Genomic DNA, 26,459 nt, shown 5'->3' with positions numbered 1-26,459 from the left:
CAGGAGCTGCCTACAAGCTCAGGATCTGACTTTCTGTCCTGGCTCTGGGATTTAATTAATTTATCACAGAAGTCTAGAGATATTTAACTTACCCCTGCCCATATTAGATTATAACAGTTGTCATCTCAGTGGCTCTTCAGGCTCTGTTGGCTCTATTGATCTCATCTCCAGTATTGATCTGGTCTCTGACAATTATAACTGGAGCTTAAGCAACAGAGGCTCAAATGATTCAATGAAGGAAGGACTCTGGCAATCTGTCCATTCCTAGAGCACACATGACATGGAAGTTGGCTGGCAGCTACAAACTGACCCATGGAGGATTCAAATTCCTTGGAGGGGCAGATTGAGGAGTCAATGCTCAAAGAAGCATTGGAATTTTTTAACCTGGTATCTTAAAATGGCATCCACCCTTAAAGAACTGAATTGACACCCCCTACTTTACCTGTCCCCATGTACAAAAAAAATTAAATTTAGGCATAGCAATATCTAATCATAATCCCATCCCTTATAACTGCTAACATCAGTTTGGAAGTTATCATTGTAAAATTCTACCACATCAGATCTAGTTAAATCAGAAGTTCTGCATTTTATATAAATTAAGTATATATTCAGGTTTTATAATGTTTACTCAATAGATATAAAAAAAGTCTTACTTAAGTTGACTACATTTCAGTATACATTGACTACATTCAGTATAAGGCGGAAAAATAAATAAATTACAGGGGTTGTGCAACTCAGACTACGACGGACACAAAAAGGGGGAAAAAACTAAATAAAAACCATACTGTGGAAACCATAAAAACAGCTGCTCACACCATTATGTGTTTAAGTAAAAATGATGAAATTATATTAGCAACCTTCAGAGTGGTCATAAATGCCTGCAGGAATTTAAAGGTTTCCTCCCTCTGTAAAGGCAGTCAGAAATAAAGTAAGAATGTATCTGGTCCAAGGGCAAATTGCATCATTACCAAAACTCTGTGTACTGAAAAAGAGGCACCACAATAAAATGAGAAGCCACCACTCATCAATTCTTAAAGTTTTTTCAGAAGACCTTTAAGGATTAGACCAGTATTGCTTCTACAAAGCAAGATTTTGTAGGAAGAAACTCAGCAAGTTCTTTTCCACCACAGCCTCAAAATCTGATATTTAATGTTCTCTTTTATAACTTCTAACCCCTAACACAGCAGCAAAACTTCACATTCATTCATGCTTTCACAAGAACCTGTCAACCATCATTTCAAAAATCTAAGAGGCAAATAATGCTTTTCAATTCAGTCAAACAGCTATTCCTTGAGATGACTCCATTACACGAAACAGTATCTTTGAAAAGCAACATTTAAGCCTGAACTGTAAAATGAAGCGAATAAAGGTCTGAAGTTTGCACTACTGATCACTCTCACAACTGTAACAGAACCAATGAAAATAACAATGTTAAAGGTCTATCCTTGAACACCCTCTTCAGCATTACTTTGATGATGATTCCAGCAAAATGGGATCAAAATGTGTCATCTGATACTCTGAGAGCAACCAAAGAAACAGCAAAGTAGAGGATGCTCAGTTTGACACATCTTGGCAAATACTGTAATTTTAAAACAGGTTTTTAATGCTGCTTTGGTCTTTTTCCCACATCCTCAAAAGGACATGGCAATAGAATATCTGAGATTTAATACACAACACTGGGTGGAGAGAATTTCCTGGGACAAGTTCTGTTTGTGCAGAACAAAGGTTATGCACTGCCAGTTCACATCATGTTGAACAATCCAACACCTCTGGAAACCTTACCCAGAGAGTTGATTTTAAGATTGTGTGAACAGCACTAGTGCTGAACTCATGGCAACTGAGTATTTCATTGCTCCACCAGAAAGTGAAACCTTCAGTGGTTTAATCCACACACCAAAAACTCAATCTCTTGTAAATATCTATGGGTAACATCCTAAAAATCAAACACAATGACCATCCCAAAGGGGCAAGCATGCTGAAAATTACCCATATTCCTGTTCAATAAGAAAATCATTCTTGGGCCATTTCACATTTATATTACTCACCATTGTTTTCATTTAAAAAAGTATTCTACTTCCAAAGGAACTGCTAGTTATCACATAAGAAGAAGCTTTAATGCCAAATTCGTGGGGAGCACCGAGATCACATTCAGATTACTCATTATTGTTTTCATTTTAAAAAGTATTCTACTTCCAAAGGCTAGTTATCCCATGAGAAGAAACTTTCATGCCAAATTCACGGGGAGCACTGAGTTCCTTGGCAGGTACAACACCACCCCCCACGAGCTTCTGATCATACCCAACTCTTGTCAAACATCGGCAACGCATTCAAAACTTCAACAACTCAACCAGCTCGGCACAAAGCCGCCTCACAACATGTGAGATACATTAAAGCAGCCGCAGCCTTGGGGGGCCGAGGTGCCCTTGGTCACTTACGTTGTTCATGTACTCGGAGAGCAGGTCCTGCAGGGCCTGGCGCACGGCGTTGCACTCGGCCACGATGCGCTCGCGGCGGTCGTCGCGCGTGCACGAGGAGTCGGCCATGAGCGCCGCCCCGCTGATGATGCTCTCCAGCCGCTCCTCCAGCGACGGCCGGAACCGCGCCTCGCTGAACGTCATCGGGTCCAGGATGATCTTGTTCTGGAAGGAAAAGGAAAACGGGAAAATGGGAAAATGGTGAGCGGTTGTCGTGGGTTGACAGCCTTTATCCCAATATCGTGTGTTGTGTCTGGCAGCTGGGCCTTTTCTCTCTTCCCCCCCCTCCGGCCGTCTTGCTGTGGCGGGGCGGGGAAGAGAGGAGGGAGTGTTTGACCAGGCCTTTTTTTGGCTTTTGGCTGCTTGGCTTGGCTAGCCGCTTGCTTGCTTGCTTTCTGCGCTGTTTTTTTTTCCTTTTCTTTTGTTCCCTCTTTCTTACCCTTCCCTGAAGATACTGGACCGGCTCCGGACCTGACCTGAGACGTCCAGGACACCCGGAGCTTGCGAGAGAAGCTTGGCGCCCTCACAACACAGTCTGTTTTCTTTTCTTTTCTTGTGTTGGGGAGTGTTCTTTTGTTACTTGTCAATAAATAGGTTTTGTTTTCCACTTTGCTCCTCCGAGAAATTCCTTCCCAAACCTGGTGTTGGGGGAGGGGTGGTTGGAGGTTTGTTTTGTTTTGGGGGACTCCCTTTTGGAGATTTCCCCTAATTTTGTCCTAAACCAGGACAGCAGTCGCGTGTTTTTGGCATTTTCAGTGCCTTTGGAGAGGTTTTTCTAGTCTTTCCTAGAAAAATTTATCATAGAATACCAGGTTGGACAAGGTCACAAGGATTATGAAAACTTTCTTGGAGCAATTACCTACCACATTCCTGAAAAAGCTAATATTAGAGAAATCTCTGTGTGTGTGTGTGTGTGTGTTTGTGTATATATTCACAACCTTGGTACCCAGAGAAGCTGTGGCTGCCCCTGGATCCCTGGAAGAGTCCAAGGCCAGGCTGGACAGGGTTTGAAGCAACCTGCCATAGTGGAAGAGTTTTTAGTCTTTCCTATAAATAATTTATCACAGACTCCCAGGTTGGAAGGGATCGCAAGGATTATCAAAACTTTCTTGGAGCAATTATTTACCAAATTCCTGAAAAAGTAAATATTAGAGAAATATACATACACATTTAAAAAAATAAAATAAAATAAATTAGTATGTTTTATTTTAATATATATATGTATGTATGCATGTATATAAATATATATACACATATATTTATATAAAAATTCATAACCATTGTCTCCAGAGAAGCTGTGGCTGCCCCTGGATCCCTGGAAGTCTCCAAAGACAGGCTGGACAGGGCTTGAAGCAACCTGAGATAGTGGAAGGTGTCCCTGGCCATTTCAGAGTCTTGGAACAAGATGATCTTTAAGGTCCCTTCCAACCCAAACCATTCCATGCTAAAGCAGTTATTATTTCTCCACAAATATTCTGAATGTTTCTTGGCTCTTCAGGACATTTATATGCAAGATATAATTTTTTTTATTCCTGAAGATAGAGTGGGATGTTCTCTGTTAATAATTTCATTTTGATTATTTTAATAAGCAGCCTACACTGCTGAAATGTTACTATATTCCCTCAATATTACACGAATTTAAAAAATTGAGGAAGTTAAGACTGTAAGGAAATCATTACTAGACAATGACACACAAAACTACTAAATCTCTGACTTCCATTCTGTAGAGCATCTTTTAACAGCGTTTTTTGGTTTTTTGCCAGGAAAAAGTGCTGGATTAGTTAACTAAAAAGGGAGCACTATATGAAGACAGTCTGGAAACACCTTCAGTTTGTCAAATAGTCATCTGGTTAGCAAAATATCATTATTCTACTAGAAAAAAAATTGATTTTCAAAGACTCTTTTCTGATAAAGAAAGGTTAATTCCAAATTACAATCACTACTAAATACTTGTGTACTGTATCTATCAAACTTATTACTAAATATCAAATAGGTTTAAACCACATTGATTCTACTCTTCTCACAGTAAAACTTCATGTGAGTTTATGAGTTTTGAGTCACTTCTGGATTATATTTTGACCTGCTTTTCTCATTTTGCAGTTCAAGGTAAGAAATACAAAAGCAATAATCACCTGCTCTCGCTCTCAGGCACATTTACAACACCGTGTAATTCAGGAACCTTTTTTTGGAATCATGGAAAGAAGTCTCCTAATTGCATATGGACTAAAAATGCCCTTTAAGCTGTGCACTTGTTATTTGAGCTTTAAAAAAGAAAATAATCATGAAATAGGAATGAAAAATGTAAAAGCATTCTGATTTCTAATAATCACACCTATTTTAAAGCACATAAGATTTGTTAATGAGCCATTTTAATTTTCACAATGTTCTGATAACTTTATGATTAGTCTATTTCTTCAATATCCAAGAGCAATCAGCAAGTGCAAGCCAAACAATACAAGTAATTTGAAAAATAAAAAAAAAACCAACAAAACCAGCACAGTGTATCAAAATGTACATTAAAATTTAGGAACGTGAACACATGATCAACATGTGCCTTTAGCACTGAAAATTGTTTCTGTTTATTATTAATCAGAAAATGCTCAAATGGATTTATTCAAACCTAAAGACAAACTCCACTTGAATAGTTTCTTAATTTTAGCAGGACAAGGCTCTTAGAAAAGATCTTATTTCTCAATAACACTTCCAGTTCACACACAGACGCCATAACTCTCACTATTATACAGAGAAAGGAACCTCTGAGAAATCTCTAACTTCACTGAATCCTCAGCAGTTAAACAGTAATAAACACAAGGAATTTATGAAAATCCACTATTTAATAAAAGGAAAAATAGAAGAATTTTAACCCGATAACATATTGTTCCAGCTCCAGGAGCTGCTGACTTGGCAGAAAAAATGCTGCATTAGCCAGAATGTGAAATAATGTCTCACATGTATCTTCTGGGGTCTGTGTTTCACAGCAGTAAGCAGAGCAGTTTTACAAGCACCTAAATTAGAAATGACTTCTCCAAGAGTTAGGCCTGTGCATATTTATGTAATGGAGCTTTTGAGCCAAAGGGTAATGCTTGGGATTTTAAGAAATCAGCTGTATAAATTCATTTTCACAACCTCATATTTCAGGTGGCAGTAGCAGGACTATGACTGCACCAAATGAACTATATAAGCCACTTATGGAATTAGCAAGAAAAAACTATTGAAAAGAATAGCTGCTTGTTTCAGATCCCTAACCAATCCTCCCAGAAATGCCTCCCTTTCCCTCCTCTTCCTCACAGCCATAGGTGCAAGGTTCTCTACATACACGGAAACTTTCAGACAGATCTTACACCTCTCAGCAAGTCATCAATCACATTTAGCTCCTTATATTTGAAGACCCTGCACTCAAGTTCTTCTGTGAGATCCAAAACCAACCTGGCATGGAAGTATGCATGGGCAGATCTATTTGCATATGCAAATGCCATGGACCTGCACAGGCACGGGGGACCTGGGGGTGGCCTGATGGAGCAGCTCTGGGAGAAGGACCTGGATGCCTTCATGGACAACAAGCTGTCCCTGAGCCAGCAGTGCATCCTGGTAGCCAAGAACACCAATGGCATCTGGGGTGCTTTAGGTAGAGCATTTGCAGCAGGGCAGGGAGGGGATCCTGCCCCTCTGCTCAACCTTGTGAGGTCACATTTGGAGAACCCCGTGCAGTTCTGGGCTCCTTAGAACAGGAAAGACCTGGAGCTCCTGGAGCAGAGTAAGTGGAATCTGCAAAGGTGATGAAGGGACTGAAGCATCTCCTGGCCCAGAGAAGGCTGAGGCAGCTGGGGCTGTTCAGCCTGGAGAGGAGCCCCAGCTGAGAAGGGCCCTAAGCCCTGGCTGTCCCTGGCTGTCCCTGGGTGTCCCTGGCTGTCCTTGGGTGTTCCTGAGTGTCCCTGGCTGTCCCTGGGTGCAGGGAAGGGCAGAGCAGGCCCCAGGCTCAGCTCCAGGGCCCAGCAATGGCACCAGAGGAAGGGGCAGGGACTGAGCCCAGGGAGTTCCACCTGGACATGAGGAAGAACTTTACTGAGAGCACCGAACAGATTGTCCAGAGAGACTGTGGAATCTCCTCACTGGAGATATTCCAGAGATATCTGGACACAACCCTGTGCCCTGTGCTGTGGATGGCCCTGCCTGAGCAGGGAGCTGGGACCAGGCGACCTCTGTGGTCTCTTCCAGCCTGACCCATCCTGGGATTCTGTGCATTCTTCCATACTTTTTGAGCCTTGAAGATGAACAACCTGCAGATCAAAGATGAACGATCTACAGATCAAATATCTCCAGTATGTCTATATCCTGAAAGCCAACTCAACATTTTCACAAGCAGATATGTTGTACTCCATTAATAAATTCAAGAATTTCTTTACAGACTACATACAAATAGTATTTAGATTTTAAATAATAAATTGTGCAGCACAGAGGATGCATAATTAACTCAAGGCAGCTTTTCTCACTTTGAACTGTAAAACAGGAATATACTTCTGTGGTATTTGTAAATAAGGAGAAATATTTATGATGATCGAAATTTGGCTCATTAAAAATAAAAGTCACTCAGTTGTACTCAATATTTTTTCATCCATATCCCATAAAACTTTTTATTTATAATTCATTTTTAGGCTTAAATATTATTAAATATTTGTTTGGGATATCCGTTCATGATAATTCAGAATTACAGAGTAATTTAGATTGGAATCAACTCCGGAAAGTTATACTTTAAATATTTCTTTAAAACACAGACAACTTTAGCATCAAGCCAGGTTGCTCAAGGGTTCATCCAGTCAAGATCAGAATTCCATTTTGGAGATTTTCCGAACCTCTCTGTCTACTGTTTGAATGCCTGATCAACTTCAAGGGTGATCACCCATGGGTGACTTTTATCCTTCCCAATATCCAGAATTTTCTCAGAATCACCTTGGGCCAGTTGCACCTCATCCCAACACTATGAACCTCAGTTTTGCTTAAAATATAAAAAAAAATGATGTAGCTACTTTCTGATGGGTGGTTATAAATAAAAGACGGTCTAGATGTTTATTTTAAACTCTTTCTCAAATATGTCACAAGGAAAACAGGTTTTGGAATTTTGGGAAAAAGGAGACAGGATGAGAGCCAGCTCCATGACAGCTCCTGATGTTCAGTAATCAAAGAAATGCAATTTCTTGCTTACAAAAGCTATTATTGTTCTTCAAAGAGAACCTGGTGCCAAAATTCAACTTCAGACTATGGTATTGACACCTATAAAACTATTACACATATATTAACAAGGAAATAATGTACTTTTCAAAAGCAGAAAAAATAGCTGGCAGGCTAAATAGATTTCTTTAAAAGTTGCAATTTCCCATCACTTCTTAAAAGCCACTTAATGAAAGATAATGTAAATGAACTGGAACACTTTACATTTCTAATTAGTTAACTAAGATTAGAGCCATAAATCAAGGACTGATACCATAATTCACTCCTTATAATTAAGTGTTTCAAACCTCTTTATAAATGTTCAGATGACTGTAAACATACATCATTTTTGGCTGCAGTTGCTGAAACAAAATCCAAGAAAATTAATTTTAACATGATTGAAGATTTGTTTGAAAACCGGCAAAACTTGTGATATAATCTTCTTTAAATATAGTTAACTATTTTCTCTTCAACTCTTCTTTTTTCCTTAAATTATACCAAGGTGTGTTTACAGAGAAGTTGCCATGTTGTAATAAATATTAGAGACTTTTGAAAATAAACCTCTTCATACTAAGTACTGCTCTAACCTAAACCAACTTTGTCTTGTTCAGAAGGCAATAAACCATCTCATACACTAATAAACTAGAGGACACCACTTCAGAAATGTAAAATAATGGAAAAATTTTTCATACTTCAACTAAAATATTGAAACTAGCCATATACCCTACATAAATGTATTGTATAATCAGAGAGCACATCATTATTGAAACTTTGTGAGATCAATCTGCATTAGAATCTCATTTTCAACCATGCCAAAAAACCTCTCACAGTCTTTATTAGAAATATAATGGAAAGAAAAAGCAAAATGTTACATTAATAATTTAAAACAATTTTGCAATTCCAAAAACCCTAGAATTACTGTATCATTGCCTGCATTTTCCAATTAAATGGCTTCATTATTATGTGAAATTGCCTTATTGCTCATGAAAAATCTGCTCATCCTCTGGTTTCTGCACATAGAAAGTCTTCAGGAAATTTCAGCATCCTCTGCCTCATTTATTTGTTAAACACATTAATTCATCTGCTTAGAATGTGAAACCTTCAGGGCAGAGACCATTTCCTAACATGGTTCTTAAAGATTTAGAATCACAGAATGGTCAAGGTTGGGAATGACCTCTAAGACCATCAACCATAAACCCACCACCACGTTCACCAAGAGCGACATTGCCCTGGTTTAGGGCAAATTTGGGAGGAAGCCTCCAAAGGGGACCCTCTAGAAAGCAAATTCAAGCAGCTTCTCTCCTCATGGGTTCAAGGACATAAATCTGCTTTGAGAAAAGTGGAAAAAACTGTTTATTTAACAAGCAAAGTGTCCACAAACATGGAAAATGAATAGCATTAAACAATGGAATCTCTCATTGTTCTGAACAGGTGGCAAATTCAGAGAGAGTCCTTGTTGTGGGGTGTAGCTCAGCTCACTCAGTCTCTTATTATTTCCTCCTGTGCTGGAAAATGTCATGCCCTGGGCCTCAGTGGGCCACAGCTTTGAACTTTTGGTGGTTTTTTTGGTTTTCAGTTCAGGGCAAGGCTGATAAGTTTCAAGAAAAAGAAAAGCTACAGTCTGGGGAACATTTTGCTTCATCTAGTTAAAAAAACTAACTAAAAGCAAAGGAAAGCTATGTCCTGCTGTCTGTGCTGCAGACAATGGAGCTCATGAGAAGGAATGCAGGGGAACCTGGTGCAGTTTCTGCAAACAAACTGCACACTTCAAGGTGCAGAACTTAATAGCCAGCATAAACAGAACAATGGGGGATACACTAAATTCACAGTATTCACAGAATGACCAGGTTGGAAGAGACCTTCAAGATCATCGAGTCCAACCCAGCCCCAGCACCTCAACCAAACCCTGGCACCCAGTGCCACATCCAGGCTTTGTTAAACACACCCAGGGATGAGGACTCAACCACCTCCCTGGGCAGAACTTTATCACCCTTTCTGTGAAAAACTTTTCCCTGATACCCACCCTGTATTTCCCTTGGCGCAGCTCGAGGCTGTGTGCTCTGGGTGTGTCAGTGCTGCTGCAGACAGAGCCCAGCCCCAGCTGAGCACAGGCACCTTTCAGCAGCTGTGCAGTGATGGGGGCAGCCCTGAGTCTCCTTTTCTCCAGGCTGAGCACCCCCAGCTCCCTCAGGGCTTCCTCACAGGGTTTGTGTTCCCAGCCCCTCTCCAGCCTCGTTGTCTCCTCTGGATGGGCTCAAACATCTCAAAGTCCCTCCCAAACTGAGGGGCCAGAACTGGGCACAGCACTCAGGGTGTGACCTCACCAATGCCAAGTACAGGGGAAAAATGACCTCCCTGCTCCTGCTGGCCACATACAAGCATCAAATGTCACCCCAGGATGTACATCCACGGGGTTTTTAACACTTCCTGAGACAGTGAATACACAACTGCCCTTAGCACAAGGAAAATGCAACTTTCAAGGAAAATTCCACTGCAAAGTGCGATAGATATTTTAGATAAACAATGCCACAACCACAAGGCAGCAGGAAAAACTGCCTTTGAGTAGAAGGAAGCATATGATATACTGAGGAACCTAGTTTTTCTGAGTAACTTGGAGACAAGACCATATAAATAAGAGTGTTTGATGAATTTCTTTGTCTGAAGCACCCACACTACTGCAAAAATAAATGCTGTGTGCTCACATGTTGGATTTCTGCACCTTTGTCCATGTCTCCTGCAATGCTAATAAGGCTTCTGATCTCCTTTTTAGCAATAAATCAAATGTTCCTACCTGCCACAATGCTGTGTTACACAAACACACCATACAGCTGGAAGAGTGTGACTGTGCAATGCTAAACTGCAGCTTTCAATGAGCTGCTCCGGAGTGATGAAACAACACAGAAATAATTCACAGGGGCTCCAGGAGAGCTGGAGAGGGATTTGGACAAGGGCATGGAGTTACAGGACAGGGGGAATGGCTGGGTTAGATGGGGTATTGGGAAGAAATTCTTTACTGTGAGGGTGTTGGTGGCTTCCCTATCCCTGGAAGTGTCTAAGGCCAGGTTGGACAGGGCTTGGAGTAACCTGGGATACTGAAAGGTGTCCCTGCCCATGGCAGAGGGTGGAACAAGATGGTCTTTCAGTTCCTTTCCAAGCCAAACCAGCTGTGATGCTCTGACCTTCCCCTCTGGCACAGCAGGCTGGATGCACCCACAGCAGCTTCACGAGCACCCCTCAGGCAGGAGGGCACAACCACCAGCAGAAGCAGCAGCTCCACCTTCCCAGCCCCCTCTCCTGACTGCTCTCCAAATGTACCCGGAGATGCTGCTTCTCTGAAAGAGTGGAGGTGTTCACTTCTCACATACCTCAGCTACAGAAGCATCTCAGAGGTGCTAAATAAACACAGGCAAAATAGTAGCAAGTGTAGTCTAATTAGAACATTTCACTAAGTGCTCTTTTTGAGCTATTATAAGTAACCTGAAAGAAACTTTATTATGTTTTTGATTTAGCACTTCAGATATTCATACTTACATTAACAAGAAATTAAGAAACCTGCAAGAATTTGAATAATAATGCAATAACTGTTGTGACCGTGTTCACAAGGATCTTAGGATGAGGGAAGAGACGAGGATCTGATTCCATGTTTCAGAAGGCTTGATTTATTATTTTATGATGTATATTATAATAAAACTCTACTAAAAGAATAGAAGAAAGGATTTCATCAGAAGGCTGGCTAAGAATAGAAAAAGAAGGAATGATAACAAAAGCTTGTTCTCTGACAGAGAGTTGGAGCCAGCTGACTGTGACTGGCCATTAATTAGAAACAACCACATGAGCCCAATCCCAGATGCACCTGTTGCATTCCACAGCAGCAGATAATCAATGTTTGCATTTTGTTCCTGAGGCCTCTCAGCTTCTCAGGAGCAAAAATCCTAAAGAAAAGGATTTTTCAGGAAATATCATGGCTACAAACTGTACTGCTACAAAAACACATTTCCTTAAAGAAATGACAATTAGGTGTTTAAAGTGTGTTTCTTTTCTGTGTTTTTAGTATGTCTAACAAATTTGTGCTTGAGGGTTGATTACAAAAATTCCTTTGCAAATAAAGTGGCCTGCTGCAAACAGGTTACATGTATTTTGATAGGGAAGCACAGGCAGCAGTTGGTGTGTTGGCAAAAGGCTCTTTCGACCACCAAAATAAGTGGTAGCAAAATTCTATTATAAACTCCAAACAGGCAGGTTTGATTGTTTGATTGCTAAATCTTTCCACAATACTATTTACTATTTACTATCCAAGAGCATTTCAGAGGGAAAAAAAATTATAGACATGGAAAAGATAAACCATAAACCCACTAGATGGTGCTCCTATACAGCAAATAGAGCTCAGCAGCACCATTCCTACTGCTAAAGGGGAATGAGAGCAATGAGATCCTAATCCAGTTACCCAGGGTGCTTCCCTTCACAGAGATCACATTTTTGCCATGCATTTGCTTCCAAAATCCTGAATTCCAAAATTCCAGTGCCATCCTTTGTATTCTGGAGCTGACCCTTTCTTCAGTAATATATAAACAAGCCCATACATACACAGAAGGGCTTGTAATGGGACATGCAGCAATAACTGAAAGGAGAAGTTTGTTTGGCCCCTCAGCATCATCAGGACCCCAAAATTTACTCTGATTGTTCCTCATTTGAGACATCAGTTCAGCGTCCTCAGACACAGCTCTGCAAACAGGTGAAGCTTTTGGGTTTAGTGTAAATGCAACATTTTGCTGTTGGTTATTGTTTTCTTAATATCCAAAGCATGGCCAGTGTGATGTTTCCCCACTCAGAGGAGACCTGAGGAGTGCAGAAAGTGCCAAAGCATCTCACAATTGCGTAGAAGTTTTAGAAACATTGAGGGACAGCCTGGCTGCCTTCACACAGGAAATGGTTGGCTTGAGACTTTTGCAGTGTAAAAGCTACTTCAGCTGCACTAAGGACAAAAAAATAATAAAAAAAAAAATCCAACGGTATTTTGGGGCTCCTGACACAAGAAATTTGTGGATTTGGGGGAGTGAGTCTAGATGAGACCCACAAAGTTGATCAGAGGGCTGGAGCCCCTCTGTTCTGGAGCCAGGTTGGGAGAGCTGGGAGTGCTCACCTGGAGAAGGCTCAGAGCCCCTTGCAGGGCCTAAAGGGGCTCCAGGAGAGCTGGAGAGGGACTGTAGACAAGGGATGGAGGGACAGGACACAGGGAATGGCTCCCACTGCCACAGGGCAGGGATGGATGGGATATTGGGAAGGAATTGTTCCTTCCCAATACAGAAAGGGTGATGGAGGGACAGGACAAGGGAGAATGTCAGGTTGGACAGGGCTTGGAGAAACCTGTGACAGTGGAAAGTGTTCCTGCTCATGGCAGGGGGTTTAAATGAGTTTATCTTTAATGTCCATTCCTACCCAAACCATTCTGAGATTCTTCCATATTTCATCCAAATCCATACCTGAGTTTATCTGAATTTGCAGCACACTTTCCCCAGTGTATTCCTAGTTAAATTCAATACAGAGCTGCTATTATACAGAAATTGCCATTTGCCTGGGCAAGAGCTACTCAAGCTCAACAAGTCTGGTTTCAAATTGCTGTCATATGTGCAAGAATATTTTTGCAATTGTTTCTTATGAATTTGAGTGGCGAAACAAACACATTTCAATTCTCCTTTCAAAGCTCACATTTTGTCCTGTTCTCTGCAGCATCACAAATCACTTCTCTGAAGAACACATTTACAAGCAAATTGCAATTCCATAAATGTTCTGCAAAAATCCATTCTCAGATCATCTAGCAGTTATTTGTCCAAAAAGGAACATTTTAAAGGTAGTCACTTAATGACACAGCATTTTTTCTGTCTGCTACATTCCTGCCACATTTTGACAGCTCCTGATTTTATTACCAAAAAAAAAGCAGTCTTTGCCATTGCTATACCCAGACACTTTGTCTTTTCAGTCTATCTGTAATGTTTTCCCCTCATTACACACTTATTAGATCTTTCACTCCATTTAAAGTGCACTGCATTCTCTAGCCATGCAAAATATTCCTTAAGGAGCATTAATGTATTCACAAAATATGATAGCCCATTTATTAATTATGAGCTGCATTGAACAGCCTGGAGGACAGTGACCAGTGTCACCAGAGACTTTCTCATCTCATGCAGTCATCTCCAAGATAGTTGACTTGCTCTGTTCAACAATTCATTAAAGATTGAGTTACTCTGCCTGTAATTTCTCAATTCAAATGCTGCTCATGACAAAAAAAGTACTATTTCAGTACCCTGGGACCTATCCCAAATACATAAGTACCTCAAGTACTAAAAATCATTTTAACCACCTCTTTTAATTCCGAATCATATTAAATCATAGAACCATGCCTGAGTTGGAAGGGATCCACATGGATCAACCAGTCCAAGTCCAGGCCCTTCCCAGGACAACACCAGGAGTCTCACCCTGTGCCTGAGAGCATTGTCCAAATGCTACCTGAACTCTGTGACCACTTCTCTTCCTTTTCCTTTAAATGCCTTTATAAACCAAATTATTTTCATACTCAGAAGTCAGAGAGTAAAGGAGTGACCCACAGGCTCAGCAGCTGAAGATGTAACAAGGACCAACACTGCAACTTTAAAGACAAAATTTAGAGAAACAATAAATCCAACATTAAAAAAGATAAAAAATTCTAAAACATCAGATAAAACAACATCAGCACAGGGCTTGTCTGTTTGGATTAACATATATGAACACTAAGCACTATATATTTCTTTTAACAAGCCATCTCATCAGTTCTTTCTGGAGCAATACAGAAAACAACAGATATCTGCTTTCGGCATCAGTGGAGGAAAGGGGTTTTGGTCCTTTTTTCCTTTAGATATCTTCTCCTCCCCTCTCTAAATCAGAGGATTTATAAATTCTATTTAATTTTATTGCAAATAATTCAAGCCCTGCTTCAAACACAGGAATAATCCTTTTATGGAGTTATGGTGCATGCATAGTAAACAACTTTATATTTACAACACCATTACACCCACCCTCCTAGCACTGTACAAGAATGATTGATCTCATTTTTCATATCCAAATCTAAAGGAAATTATTTAGAATTGCTTAAAATGTAAACCACTGTAGGTCTGAACCCCCTAGAATCTGAATTTCCACTGTGATTAGCACTTCTGAGGTGTTGTCAGCACATCCCACTGACACAGCTCCACTCCTCGGGGCTCAGGAATTGCAATCCCAGTCCATATTCTGAGAGCAGGCACCCTCCTACTCACCAGAGATCCCAAGTGCCCAGTAAATCCTATTTTTGCCTGTCACTGCCTCCTCTCTATTCCATGATGGAGAACACATTCCCCGACAATCTGTGTGCAGCCCCTGCTGTGCCACAGACTATCATGGAATGGCAGAATTGTTTGGACTGGAAAAGCTCTCCTGGGTCATCCAGTCCAACTCCAGCCCTGCCAAGGCCACCAACAACCCCTGTCCCCAAGTGCCACATGCCCATGGCTTTTAAATTCCCCCAGGCTTGGGGAATCCAACACTGCCCTGGGCAGCTGTGCCAGGGCTGGACAAGCCTTTGGGTGAAGGAAACATCTCTGATATCCAATCTAAACTTCCCTGGCACAGCTGAGGCTGTTTCCCCTGTTCCCTGGAGCAGAGCCCGACCCCCCTGGCTGTCCCCTCCTGTCAGGAGCTGTGCAGAGCCACAAGGTCCCCCTGAGCCTCCTTTGCTCCAGGCTGAGCCCCTTCCCAGCTCCCTCAGCCTCTCCTGGTGCTCCAGACCCTTCCCTGAACAAAATTATTCCTTTCTTTATTTCTAGATATAAATATATATTTTTACATCCACATATATTTTTACCCCTTTGCAGTTACCAAACACACACCAGTATCGATGTCATCTATCTTCATCTCAGTTGTATTCCAGCACAGTTTCCTGGTCTTTCTCATTGCATTTCTTCTCACTCAATAGTTTCATTCTCTTTTTGTCTACCTCCCCAGCACACTCCAGTTTGATGTGGAGGTCCTGTCTCTGCTGCACACCACGAGGGCTGTGGGGAGGACACCAGATAAATCCATCCCACAGTTTAACACGTGCCAGCAAAGCAGTCCCTCCATAACCAGAAGAGATGAGAGCTTACCAGATCAAAACTGCCATTTCTTGAGTGAAAACAGAGCCTTTTCAGAGTTCAAAGTAAGTTCTTCAAATATTTATCTATGCAATTTGCATAAATTTGGCTAAATATCAATAGGGGGAAATAAACTGTGCAGCCCCATTTTCATTAAGGACTCAGATATTTCATAAAATATATGACAAATTTTAATAATAAATTACTAGTAAGACCAGGAACACCTATTTTTAAATTATCTAAGAGTAAAGCAGAAACATGGAAGTGAAAGGACAAAGCAACAAGGCATTAAACACATTCTTTTGTCATCAATCAACTTCAAATAGGACTTGAAAGGAAAAATCTACTAAGGAACAGATTTGTGAGCTCTCCTTATTTCTACATAAATTATCTCTGGGAAGCAATAAATGACAACTATCTTCAAAACTTTGCTGCTAATAACTCACAGGTGACTCTACACAACCCCCCAGTGAATAGAGGGAGACAATTATCAAAAGACCTAGTTAAACACAATGGCTGCGCTTCAAATAGGTAGAATAATTATTTCTATTCCATGTGATGATATTTTGACTGAGAAAATGTTCAAATTATTCACACTGCAGTTATTTGAAGCTCTAAGCCACAGAACACTGATTCCAAAATCTGAAATAATGAGGGCTGAGAAGTGTTAAAATAATGGAAAAAAATGTAAACTTATTTTTAATACAGAGTCATCATCTTGGCAGATAATGCATGGTTTAGTAAGCACTTCCCACCAAATATAAAATTATTATTATGATTGAGACTGTAAAATAAATATTCTGTAAAATGATTTTCATTAGAATATACAAAGTTCCTTTCCCTTGCAGAAGTAATACAGTGCCACCATAAAAAGGAATGGTTTTTTTCTCCACCACCTTTTAACTCATGACACGGTTTCACTAGTCTGCTAATATTGCTTGTAAAACATAAAGGTAAATTCACAATCATCCCACCATCACCAGCTATAAATTTTGACTTTCCCTAGAGGTTAGGGAATATCATCTTTTTCCCTGGAGGCTAGGGAATATCATCTTTAATGCACCATTAGGTGTGAATAAATCTCCTTCAACAGCTAAGCAGTGACTTAGAAAATGAGTAATACAATTGTTTCAGGCTCTGTGTCCTCATAAGTCCAAGTTTTCATTTAGTTTCCTAAAATACGAAAGAGAGAATTCCCCAAAAAGGCTGGTTTTCCACACATAATTACGAACAGAACACGCTACTATGGCTAGACATCTCCCACACACATGCATGGCTCCTGCACCATCACTGAAAGTGGAAAAGACTTTACCTGAGGAGAAAAAGGATGAATATTCTTATACAGGCAGGGGACAATATCTGATGTCTTGCACAGTCTTCACTACATTTATTTTCACTAAGCCAAACAACTCTCTTTGCATTGAACAACAGCCTTTTTTCCAGAAGGCAGCAGCAGCATCATCAGTTTGGGACTGAGAAGTCACATGTTTTCTGTCCCTGTTTGTCAGACCTTTGCTGTCCATAATGTGCAAAGTCCCACACAAAACCTGGAGCACAGTCAGACCACACAGGGCTATCATTCCCAGGATCTTACCAACCAGGGACCTGAAAACCCTGAGGAATTCCTTAAATCTTAATGCACAGTAATTGTGCAGGAAAAAACACAGATGTAAGAATAGATGGAGGGGACAAGCCCAGTCAAACATGCTGTGAGATGAATCACCTGCACTGCACCTCCACTTCCAGCCCTAAATGCAGCAGGACTGAGCAGCTCCTGATGTGACAGATGCTGGGATTGCAACCTTGTGTCTTAATCAAAGTGAAAAGGACACCATTCCCCAGTAATAACTTCAACAAGTCTTTGCCTTAAGTCAAAATGAAAGATGAAATTATTGTCAGAGACTGTCTGCAATAACCTTTTTGTTCACTGCCTGAAGTACAATCCTCACATGTGAGATAGGGAGAAAGCATCAGACAGGACTGCTAATGAAATTAACAGCTAAACAATTAGCTGTCAGGAAAGTTGCTTAAGTGAAACTGTATCTAGTGCTGGAGGCTGCAGGACTTTGCCCACAGCTGAACTGACTGCTATCAACTCTGTTTGAAAGTGCTTTCTCCATGCCTTTGATCAACATAATTCAAGATTCAAGTTGAATGTTAATGTTTCCAGGACACTGAGCTCCATCACCATTTTCATTTTTTTTTGTCTTGTCTTCCTGACTTGCTAGACAAACATGATTTTACCACTCAAGCAACCTCAGATCTTGGTCACGTAACTGAACTGCCAGATTAATCAGACTTTGCATTTTCTATAGCCATGTAGTGAGATTTGTCAAGGATCCTAAGGATTTCAATAAGTTATTTTTCTCACTATCCCAGCCACTGCATATGAGCATGAATAACCCCTTGTAATTCCAGTTCATTAGCAGCAAACAATTATTCCTGACCAAAAACAACACAAATCAATGTCTGCCTTTTGCCTCTGTGTGGGATTCACATTCTCTGAACCTGAGAGAAGCAGAGGAAAGAATTATCAAAACAATTCTTGTCTAATTCACTGCTCCTGTGTTGTACCAAAGTAGAATGCAATATGGAGACTGTTTACCCAAAGAAATGGTGTTTTGTTTCCTTGGCCTATCAGGGCCAAGCACATGTCCAAACTGTCATTCAGCAGACAGTCAAAGATTCTGGGCAGTTGAGTTAAGTGCTTGTGCAGATTCAGTTTAAATGTAGTGTAATATAGTATAAAATAATATAGTAATAAGTATAATAAAGTAATTAATTAGCCTTCTTATATCCATAAAGTCAGATGTGTCATTCCTCCCTGCATCAGCGGCGTGATTTTACTCTGCCTCTGCAGTCTGAGGAAATGGATGTGAACGAAAAGGGGAATTTGAGTCCTGTGTAAGAACAACTTAGTTAAAAGCTCTATAGATTGTGTGGAGAAACACCTCATTCTCCACACCCTGTTGCAGTGTGATGTCACAGTGAGATGTCATGGTTTGCCTCATACCCCGGGTTTCTCCCAGAAGATTCCTTCCCCAGGCATGTCAATCACTCTCCTTTCCACATCCTGACCCCTGCCCAGCACTGTCTGTCAATCCTGGCATTCCAGAAGGGCATTGAGTGATTGGCAGAATTCAAAAGATGCCTCCACCCTTGGGGGACGTTGGGTCATCCAAGTGTCCTTTGTCCCCTGAGACCTCCCATTCCGTACCTTGTTGGTGATCCCCATAATTTTTCCCTCCCCCTCTTCCCTGGGAAAAAGGGCAAGCAAATCACGTGAGAGAGATTTTCACATGAGTGAAAATTGGAGTTCTGTTGGAGCTGTTGCTGGATTCAGAGGCCTATGGGCCAGAATAAAGCTCTGGATCCAAACCCTCCAGCAGAACCAAGTCCTTTCCTTCACCATCGCCTTAAAGCTTCTCCAACAGAGGAAAACCTGATCTCCTGCATGCCTGTACTTGCCTCCAAGTGCTCAGCTGTAACACCCAGCCAGCCAAAAGTGTCTCTGGGGTAAAACACCAGATCTGTCACTTTTTGGCTCAGCACCAAGGGCCAGACAAGCTCAGGCACGTCCCACCCAGCTATCTTGGTAATTATTCCAATAACACCCAACTGATACTCACATCAAACTCATTCAAAGCAGCAGCAAGCTCTCCTATGCCAGTGTGGCCCTTGTTCTCATCGGTGGGCGAGGTGGCCTGGGCAGCATTGGAGATGCCAGCAATGGCCTCCTGCACCTGCTTGAAGACGTAGTCCCTGTTGGCCCTCGTGGCCGCCACGTCGGGGTGGCGCAGGAAGGCCTGCGAGGCCGTGTACAACATGGTGGCGTTCTTCTTCAGAGCCCCGCGCGCCGCGGCCATCTCGTCCCTGCAGTGAGGATCCTTCAGCTCCTGCATGAGAGCACACAGCTGTTAGAGTTGGAAATTAAAGGCTGGAATTGTGTCAGAATGCATTGCCTTGAGCATCCGGACATGGACACCTCGCAGTGGTTTGGCAGAGATGGAATCCATGGCAGAACTGACCATAAATCACTGAAAGAATTCTCCTCCTGCCCAAGGGAGTCCTCCTGTGTCACTACAGCTGTTACATTCTCCTCTCAATATCTTACCTAAGAGTCACTTCTCTTTTGCAAAAACCCATTAGAAATGTACATAAAACATTCAAAATTACTCTTCCCAAACTGGATTCTTTCTGCTGATTCCATGATGGCAGCAATCCTGTTGCAGCAAGTGCCTTGTTTTTCTAATTACCACACCCATGTCCTTTATAAAATTATCATAAGGTAGACCTTTAAAAAAAATCAAATTAGAAGTATTACATAAATGAACACCACAGAATCATAGGAATTAACAGGTAAATCACAAGAAATGGAAAAGAGCTTTGAGATCATCCAGTCTCACCTATGACGTAATACCATATGGTTTTATTTCTTAAAAACCTACTAAATATGCCTCTCAATATTTCTATTTTGGTTCCCTTCATATTTTGCTCTATTGCTCATATAATTTAGAATTTTTTTTGATTTAGAATATGACAGATACTTTCTTTTGTTGCCTCTGACAACAAGAATCAGATACTGCACAATATGTTATCATTATTATTATTATTATTCCCTGACTTTTTTTCAGTTATAGTGTATATCATGTTGTTCTTGAAAGCCTCACAAACATTAAGACAGTCCTCATAATTCATTAGAAATAAAAAAAATATTATTACTTCTACTTTAAAACTATGAACAAACCAGTCTGGAGAGCTGAATAGTTTATTTATCTCCACACATGGAATCCATTGCCAACACTGAAAAAGGACCCAGATATTCTGGATTTAAAGGTTCTACCCACTGATTAATTTCAACCACATGCAGCTGACAGGTAACAGTCTTCAGAGAGAATTGTTGGCATATTCTTGGGTCTTCAATGAGAACTTAAGAGACACAGACATCCATTAACTTTCACATTTTCCTCTTTTTCCCATATTTGCAGCTCTATTTCCACAGGGGAAGTGTCTGAATGTACTGAAGAGCATTCTCCATATAGTGCCTAGATTTTACATTTTCATTTATTTGCCTTAGTCAGATGGTTTGCTTTCTGTAGTTCTGCAAGGAGCAGGGAGATGAGCTTGATGATCCTTACAGGTCTCCGCCAACTTGAGATATTCAATGATTCAATTTCAGTATAACTCTAAAAAGACTATTTTTCATAAAAAAGCCCCACAATCATGATTCAGAAGAAAATTGTCATTACTGCAATTCAGAAAATAAGGTAAATAGGTGGATGAATATGGAAAGCCAGCTTTCCAAATCCAGCGTTCAATGCAGTACAAAGATGGCACATTCTTGAATTATTGGTGGTATTCAAATATAATTGAAGTTGGAAAGACCTTATACAACTCTACAGAGTCTTGAAAAGAGCAGGGTTCAGGGGAAAGCTATCTTTATTGCAAAGTTGTACAATAACCAGCCTTGAATAAATGTTATCATGACTTTCTGGTCTCTTTTTCAGCTGCCTTAGCAATGAATAAATGGATAAATGAATAATTTTTTAAAAAATCCGGAAATTATTAATAATGGTTTTAAGCACAAAGTAGATTTCTGTTCCTCCTGAACTTGAATTATACTGAACTAGCAAAGAGCTCGTGCTTTACCAGCTGTAAGAGTGACCTGAAATCTGCATAGGTTAGAATTAAATGGGAATAATCATCAAATTAAAACTATCCTTAATCTCCTGAATCACTTCCCTCTTCACCCTTCAATCTGTTATTAATTGAGGCCTCTTGGAAGGTACTTTTAAAGAAATGGCACTACTGAAAAACATCATCACATTCAAAACTAATCAGTGTAATTAAATTATAGGCCATGACATAGCAATTAGTGGTTCACTGTACATTTCAAACCAGACTTGGACATAAAACAGGAGAACTTCAGAATGAAGATGGACTTTTCCAGCCACTCCTGTACTCACCTGTTGTCGCCTCGCAGCGACATAGTTCAGTTTAACCATTTCCTTCCCAAATTCCTTAAAGCGATTGGCTAAATCTTGCTCATTGGTCGCATTTTTCACAGCTTCTAGTGCCTCCTCTACCTACAACACAATAAATCAGCTCTGTCAGCATTTGAATCCACTCCGTGACAAAGTCTGTGAAAGTCTGTGACTGTTCCACCCAATACTCTGTCTTACATGGACCAATTCAGGTTTCACATCCATCACTGTACAGAAGCTTTCTGAGAGTCCCATGAACTTTAATTAGGTTTTTATTTGAGCAGCTGTCACTCTGCATTACTGTCCATTTACTGTGCTCTGGGATCATGTAAAGATAATGCCAAAGATATCACTGTTTTAATTTCCCCACCCACACTAATCTGATCAAATATTTAATATCTGTGGGGTTCAAAACAAATACATGAGTATGTTCTTAATGTGCATTGTGGGAAAACAAAGAAAGTTATCACTTCTGGACAAGAAATATTTAAAACGGAAATTCAAACTTACCATTAAGGTTTGAATTTACCCTGATAAATCCAAAACACTATCTTTGTGAATCAAATGATAGCTTCAACCCAGAATATTTGCATTATTTCTTTTTTCCTCAGCTGTGAGCTTGCTTTCTTTAGTTATTTAACACTGAGAAAAGAATCTACCCAAAACCCCACACCTGCACTTATGCAGTCATGCTGTAGCTAACAGGCAAAATTATAAAACCCTAGTTACACCAACAAGTTGATCCACCAAATGTATTGTGAACCTTTATCTTATGCAAAGCAAGAAAAATATCTGAAGGGATAAAATGTTCTTTTCATGCAATAAGTAAAGGAAGCATTACTGCGACTAGATGGAAATTCAAAGTTGTACTTCTCTTCCTTGCAAGATAAAAATGCAATTCCAAGCAAAAACATTGAGAACTGAAAAGATGTTACTGATGCTTTTTGCTAAAAGCTGTTGTTCAGCTAAAAGCTGCAGTTCATAAGAACATGCATAACAAGTTTTCCCCTCAAAAGGCAAGGGCTTATTGGCATGGGGAAATAGAGGGGTTTGCAGCCCTCCAGACACTGCTGGGAATTGATAAATTCAGCAGTAGCTGGTGTCTAACAGCTTAGAAAGACACAATTATGTGCAGAACCTGTCTTTTTATTGCTTGAGTTGCTCTGTGTTTTCCTACCACTGAGAGAGTATATTTTCATTTTGAGCTTTTATCTACTTAATGCAGATTTACAAGTTACAGGGCAGCAGAGTAGCAAACTCATACATTTCTATTGGAAAATGCATCATTCAGGAACATAAATTCATAGCTGTTATGCTGGAAATTATAAACCAAGTTCTGCCAATTTACAAGCTACAATCTTATTCGGAATCCAAGTTCTCTCTTCTTTTACTCTTAAGGAGAACAGAGTTTTAAAAAAATGAACTGACTGCCTTACCATGAACACAAATTGCAAAAGCACCAATGTATCAAATAACTTGCTCTTGCAGAACTTCTTGCAAAATATACCCATTTTCCATTTTTATCAGGAAAATACCTCAAAGTTTCATCTTTATTATGTTTGTAATGCCAAGCACAGGCATGACAAAGTGAAATACATTTTTCTAAGTCCTGCTCCATATTAAATAGAAATCCTGAAAATTTTGTCAGAGATTCTACTCTGATAATCAGATCTGAAAGGATGCTGATTGTACTCTATCATATCAGTCAGACCACAGATTCCAAAATGAAAAAATCAGTTATGAGAAATACTAGAAAGGACAGGAGCACAAGCTCCTTTTAATGATATTTTTATTATTCCAATTTCTTTTTTACAAATTCATACTGGAGCAAATTCTCCATCCTTGAGACAACACTCAACTTCAACTGATCTGTTCCTGTGATTAACTAGCCTGGAGTTAATTACAATAGATCTATAATCCTCTGTGTGCATGACCACATACTATAATGGTACATGGCTTTTTAACGTGTTACAAAAGCTTCTGCAATAACATCTATTTCTAATTTTAGCAGTATAAAAGATATGCAATGACCAAGAGTCCTTCCAGAAAGCACCTGCATATATTCCCTCTAAAACACTAATTAAAATGCACCATTTCCTGGGAAGCCTTTGACATGCTTTCAGAGAAAACTGATTACAGCACAATTCAGCATAAATCAGGCTTCATTACTCTGACATGCAGAATTATTTTAGTTCATTAATTTTATGGGTAACTTACACAAGTCTTTGAAGGTTACCTTTGAGTCAATAGAATAGCTTTTCTCCATCAATTTTGTATAGGATAACCATTTTTCCCTCTAGTAATTCATTTGTCTAAAAGCAGTTAGCACTGTAAAGTGGTAAAATAGGGATATTTACATGTTCAATCCTCAGAAATAAATTATCCTTTTTAACATGAAAATAAAAGTGACAATTAAGGTTGAATGTTGAATTTTGTGAAAAAAAACAGAGATGATTCTACAAAAACTGAATTTGTAATACTATTAGATAAATGCAGAGATTACAAATCACACTGACAGACACAGCCCTTGTAAATCTGGGATGCAAACTGTGCAAGTAAATACAGCCACTTACAAACCAGCACTGGGCATTTGTATTTTACACAACAGAGTACTCTGCTGCAAAAGAAATCTCAGATGGGAGAACAGAATTTCTAATTGCCCATGAAAGAGCTTGAATACAAATTTTCATCATAATGTTCAGAAAAAACCTGTTGTTTATGATATTCAAGTGTTGGTCTTGCTAGGAAAGGACAATTTGAATTACAGTTAGATGGAGCATTATAGAGAGGAAAAATTTAAAGCATACTGGAGAGAGACACTGCTTACATTGCACATAACCAGAGCCATGTGCTGACAATTCTGAGAGCAGCATTTTATCCACTAAAGCAGAGCTCACTAGAACTTGTGCTGAAAAATCCCCCTCTTTCCTTATGAAAACTGTTTTCCAGCTATTCAGGTTATCTGCACACTTTGCAAGTTGAAGGGTTCTGTTTTTCCAGAACATGAGATTGTTGAACAGTTAAACTGTCAAAAAGACAAATTAAAAAAGAAAGGAAAAAACCAACTTTTTGAACAATTGCTAAAAAGAAGCAACCCTCCATCTCCTCTGTTAAACTCACACATGGACTCTGCAGGCTTTAAATATTCTGTATATGATTTTCTGAACAATTCTATTTTGTTTCAGAGGTTTTCGATGATTTGCTTCTGCAATAAAAATGTAACAGTGCAACAGCTAGGGACGGTGGAAAAATGAATTTCCTACTTTCAACTGAAAACCTTTTTAATACTCCTGTATAAAAATGTGAATGGTAGCAGCCAAAAGAGAATATAAATCTGGTAATCATTATTTCCTCTTTAATCTTTGATTACACATCTGTACTATTGTCTCTCTCCAAATTAAACATTCGATCTTTAGATATATTCAGAAGTTACAAAGAGAAAAAAAAGAAGAGTAGATAACTATAGTACCCAAACTGTGACAGAAAGTCAAAATACTGGCAAAGTATGTGGGATAAGATGTGAGAGGAGCAAATGCTTCAGTACAGGTCAGAGAGCTGTTTAACAGCAGAATAAGTCCAGTCACTGAAAACAGCTCACAAATTTTGCTTTAAGTGTTCAAATATTAATTTCTGCAGAATTGGAAAATGAATGAGACTAATGCAGAAATGTGTTAACTCCTACCTCTGATCAGCACTTCAAGAGAACCAAGCAGAGAGTAAGGAATATGGACAGCCACCTTCCTAAGTGATTTATTCCGTTTTTCCATGCCCAAAGCACACAAACCCAAGAGAGAAGGTGAGAAACACCTACGATTTTGAGGTGCGAGAGGAGCCGCATGACGTCGGCCATGTCAGCCAGGATGAGCAGGCGGGTGACGGCCGAGAGCAGGGCGCGGGCGGCGCGCACCATGGTGCCCCTCTTCACCGACGAGCAGGGGTCGTCCGCGAACTCCGACGAGGCGATGCGCATCGTCTCTCCTGGGAGAGGAACACAGACAGTGCCCGGGTTAGTGTTCAGCCTTGTGGGTTTTATCTTTCTACAAAGTAGATAAACTAAGTGCTGCTGGGAAAAAAAAAAAAATCAGAGAACTACAAAACCCTTGGATTGGAAGGGGACTTAAAGCCCATCCAGATGCACTCCAGGGAGACCTTCCGCTGTCCCAGGGCAATCCAAGCCCCTCTAACTTCTCCTTGGACTTTTCCAGGAATCCAGGGGCAGCCACAGCTTCCCTGAGCAACCTTTCCAGGGCCTCCCTGTTGCCACCATAGTGCAAGAGTTCTATTGTCATGACATGGCAAGGGTTCCATATTGCACCTCCTTGATGTTTCTTGCAGGCAGCTCCTCCAGGCACTGACTCCTCCTCATCCTCACTGACTCCAGCTCCCCTCAGCCAACCAGTGCACTCTATTATAGCCAACCCACTCTTCTGATTGGCTACAGCTGTGGCCTGTTCAAATCAGGCCTGTTCCCAGTCTCTAATAATTGACTCAGCTGCAACTCCTTAATAGGGTAACATTACTTTCTATACTACCTTTGATTTCTTATATTGTATCCCCCTACACCTCCCCACCCTCACAGGCAAGAATTCCTTCTCAATATCCCATCTAACCCTGCACCTGGCAGTTGAAGCCATTCCCTCTTGTCCTGCCACTCC

General features: G+C 40.3%; 1 protein-coding gene across 3 annotated transcripts in view; it reads right to left on the bottom strand.

Annotated features, from left to right (window-relative positions):
- Positions 1–26,459, bottom strand: part of CTNNA2 (catenin alpha 2) — a 481,291-nt gene that overhangs the window by 335,225 nt on the left and 119,607 nt on the right. For all 3 annotated transcript variants that reach the window (XM_063157887.1, XM_063157886.1, XM_063157888.1), the window contains exons 4-7: positions 25,616–25,782; positions 21,787–21,906; positions 19,450–19,716; positions 2,436–2,639 (exon numbers count right to left, since the gene is read on the bottom strand). In XM_063157887.1, coding sequence (XP_063013957.1) covers positions 2,436–2,639; positions 19,450–19,716; positions 21,787–21,906; positions 25,616–25,782 — 758 coding nt within the window. The remainder of the gene's footprint in view (positions 1–2,435; positions 2,640–19,449; positions 19,717–21,786; positions 21,907–25,615; positions 25,783–26,459) is intronic.

Source organism: Melospiza melodia, chromosome 5, assembly GCF_035770615.1.
Source record: "Melospiza melodia melodia isolate bMelMel2 chromosome 5, bMelMel2.pri, whole genome shotgun sequence".
Taxonomy (NCBI): domain Eukaryota; kingdom Metazoa; phylum Chordata; class Aves; order Passeriformes; family Passerellidae; genus Melospiza; species Melospiza melodia.
This window is presented reverse-complemented; position numbering and strand designations above follow the sequence as displayed.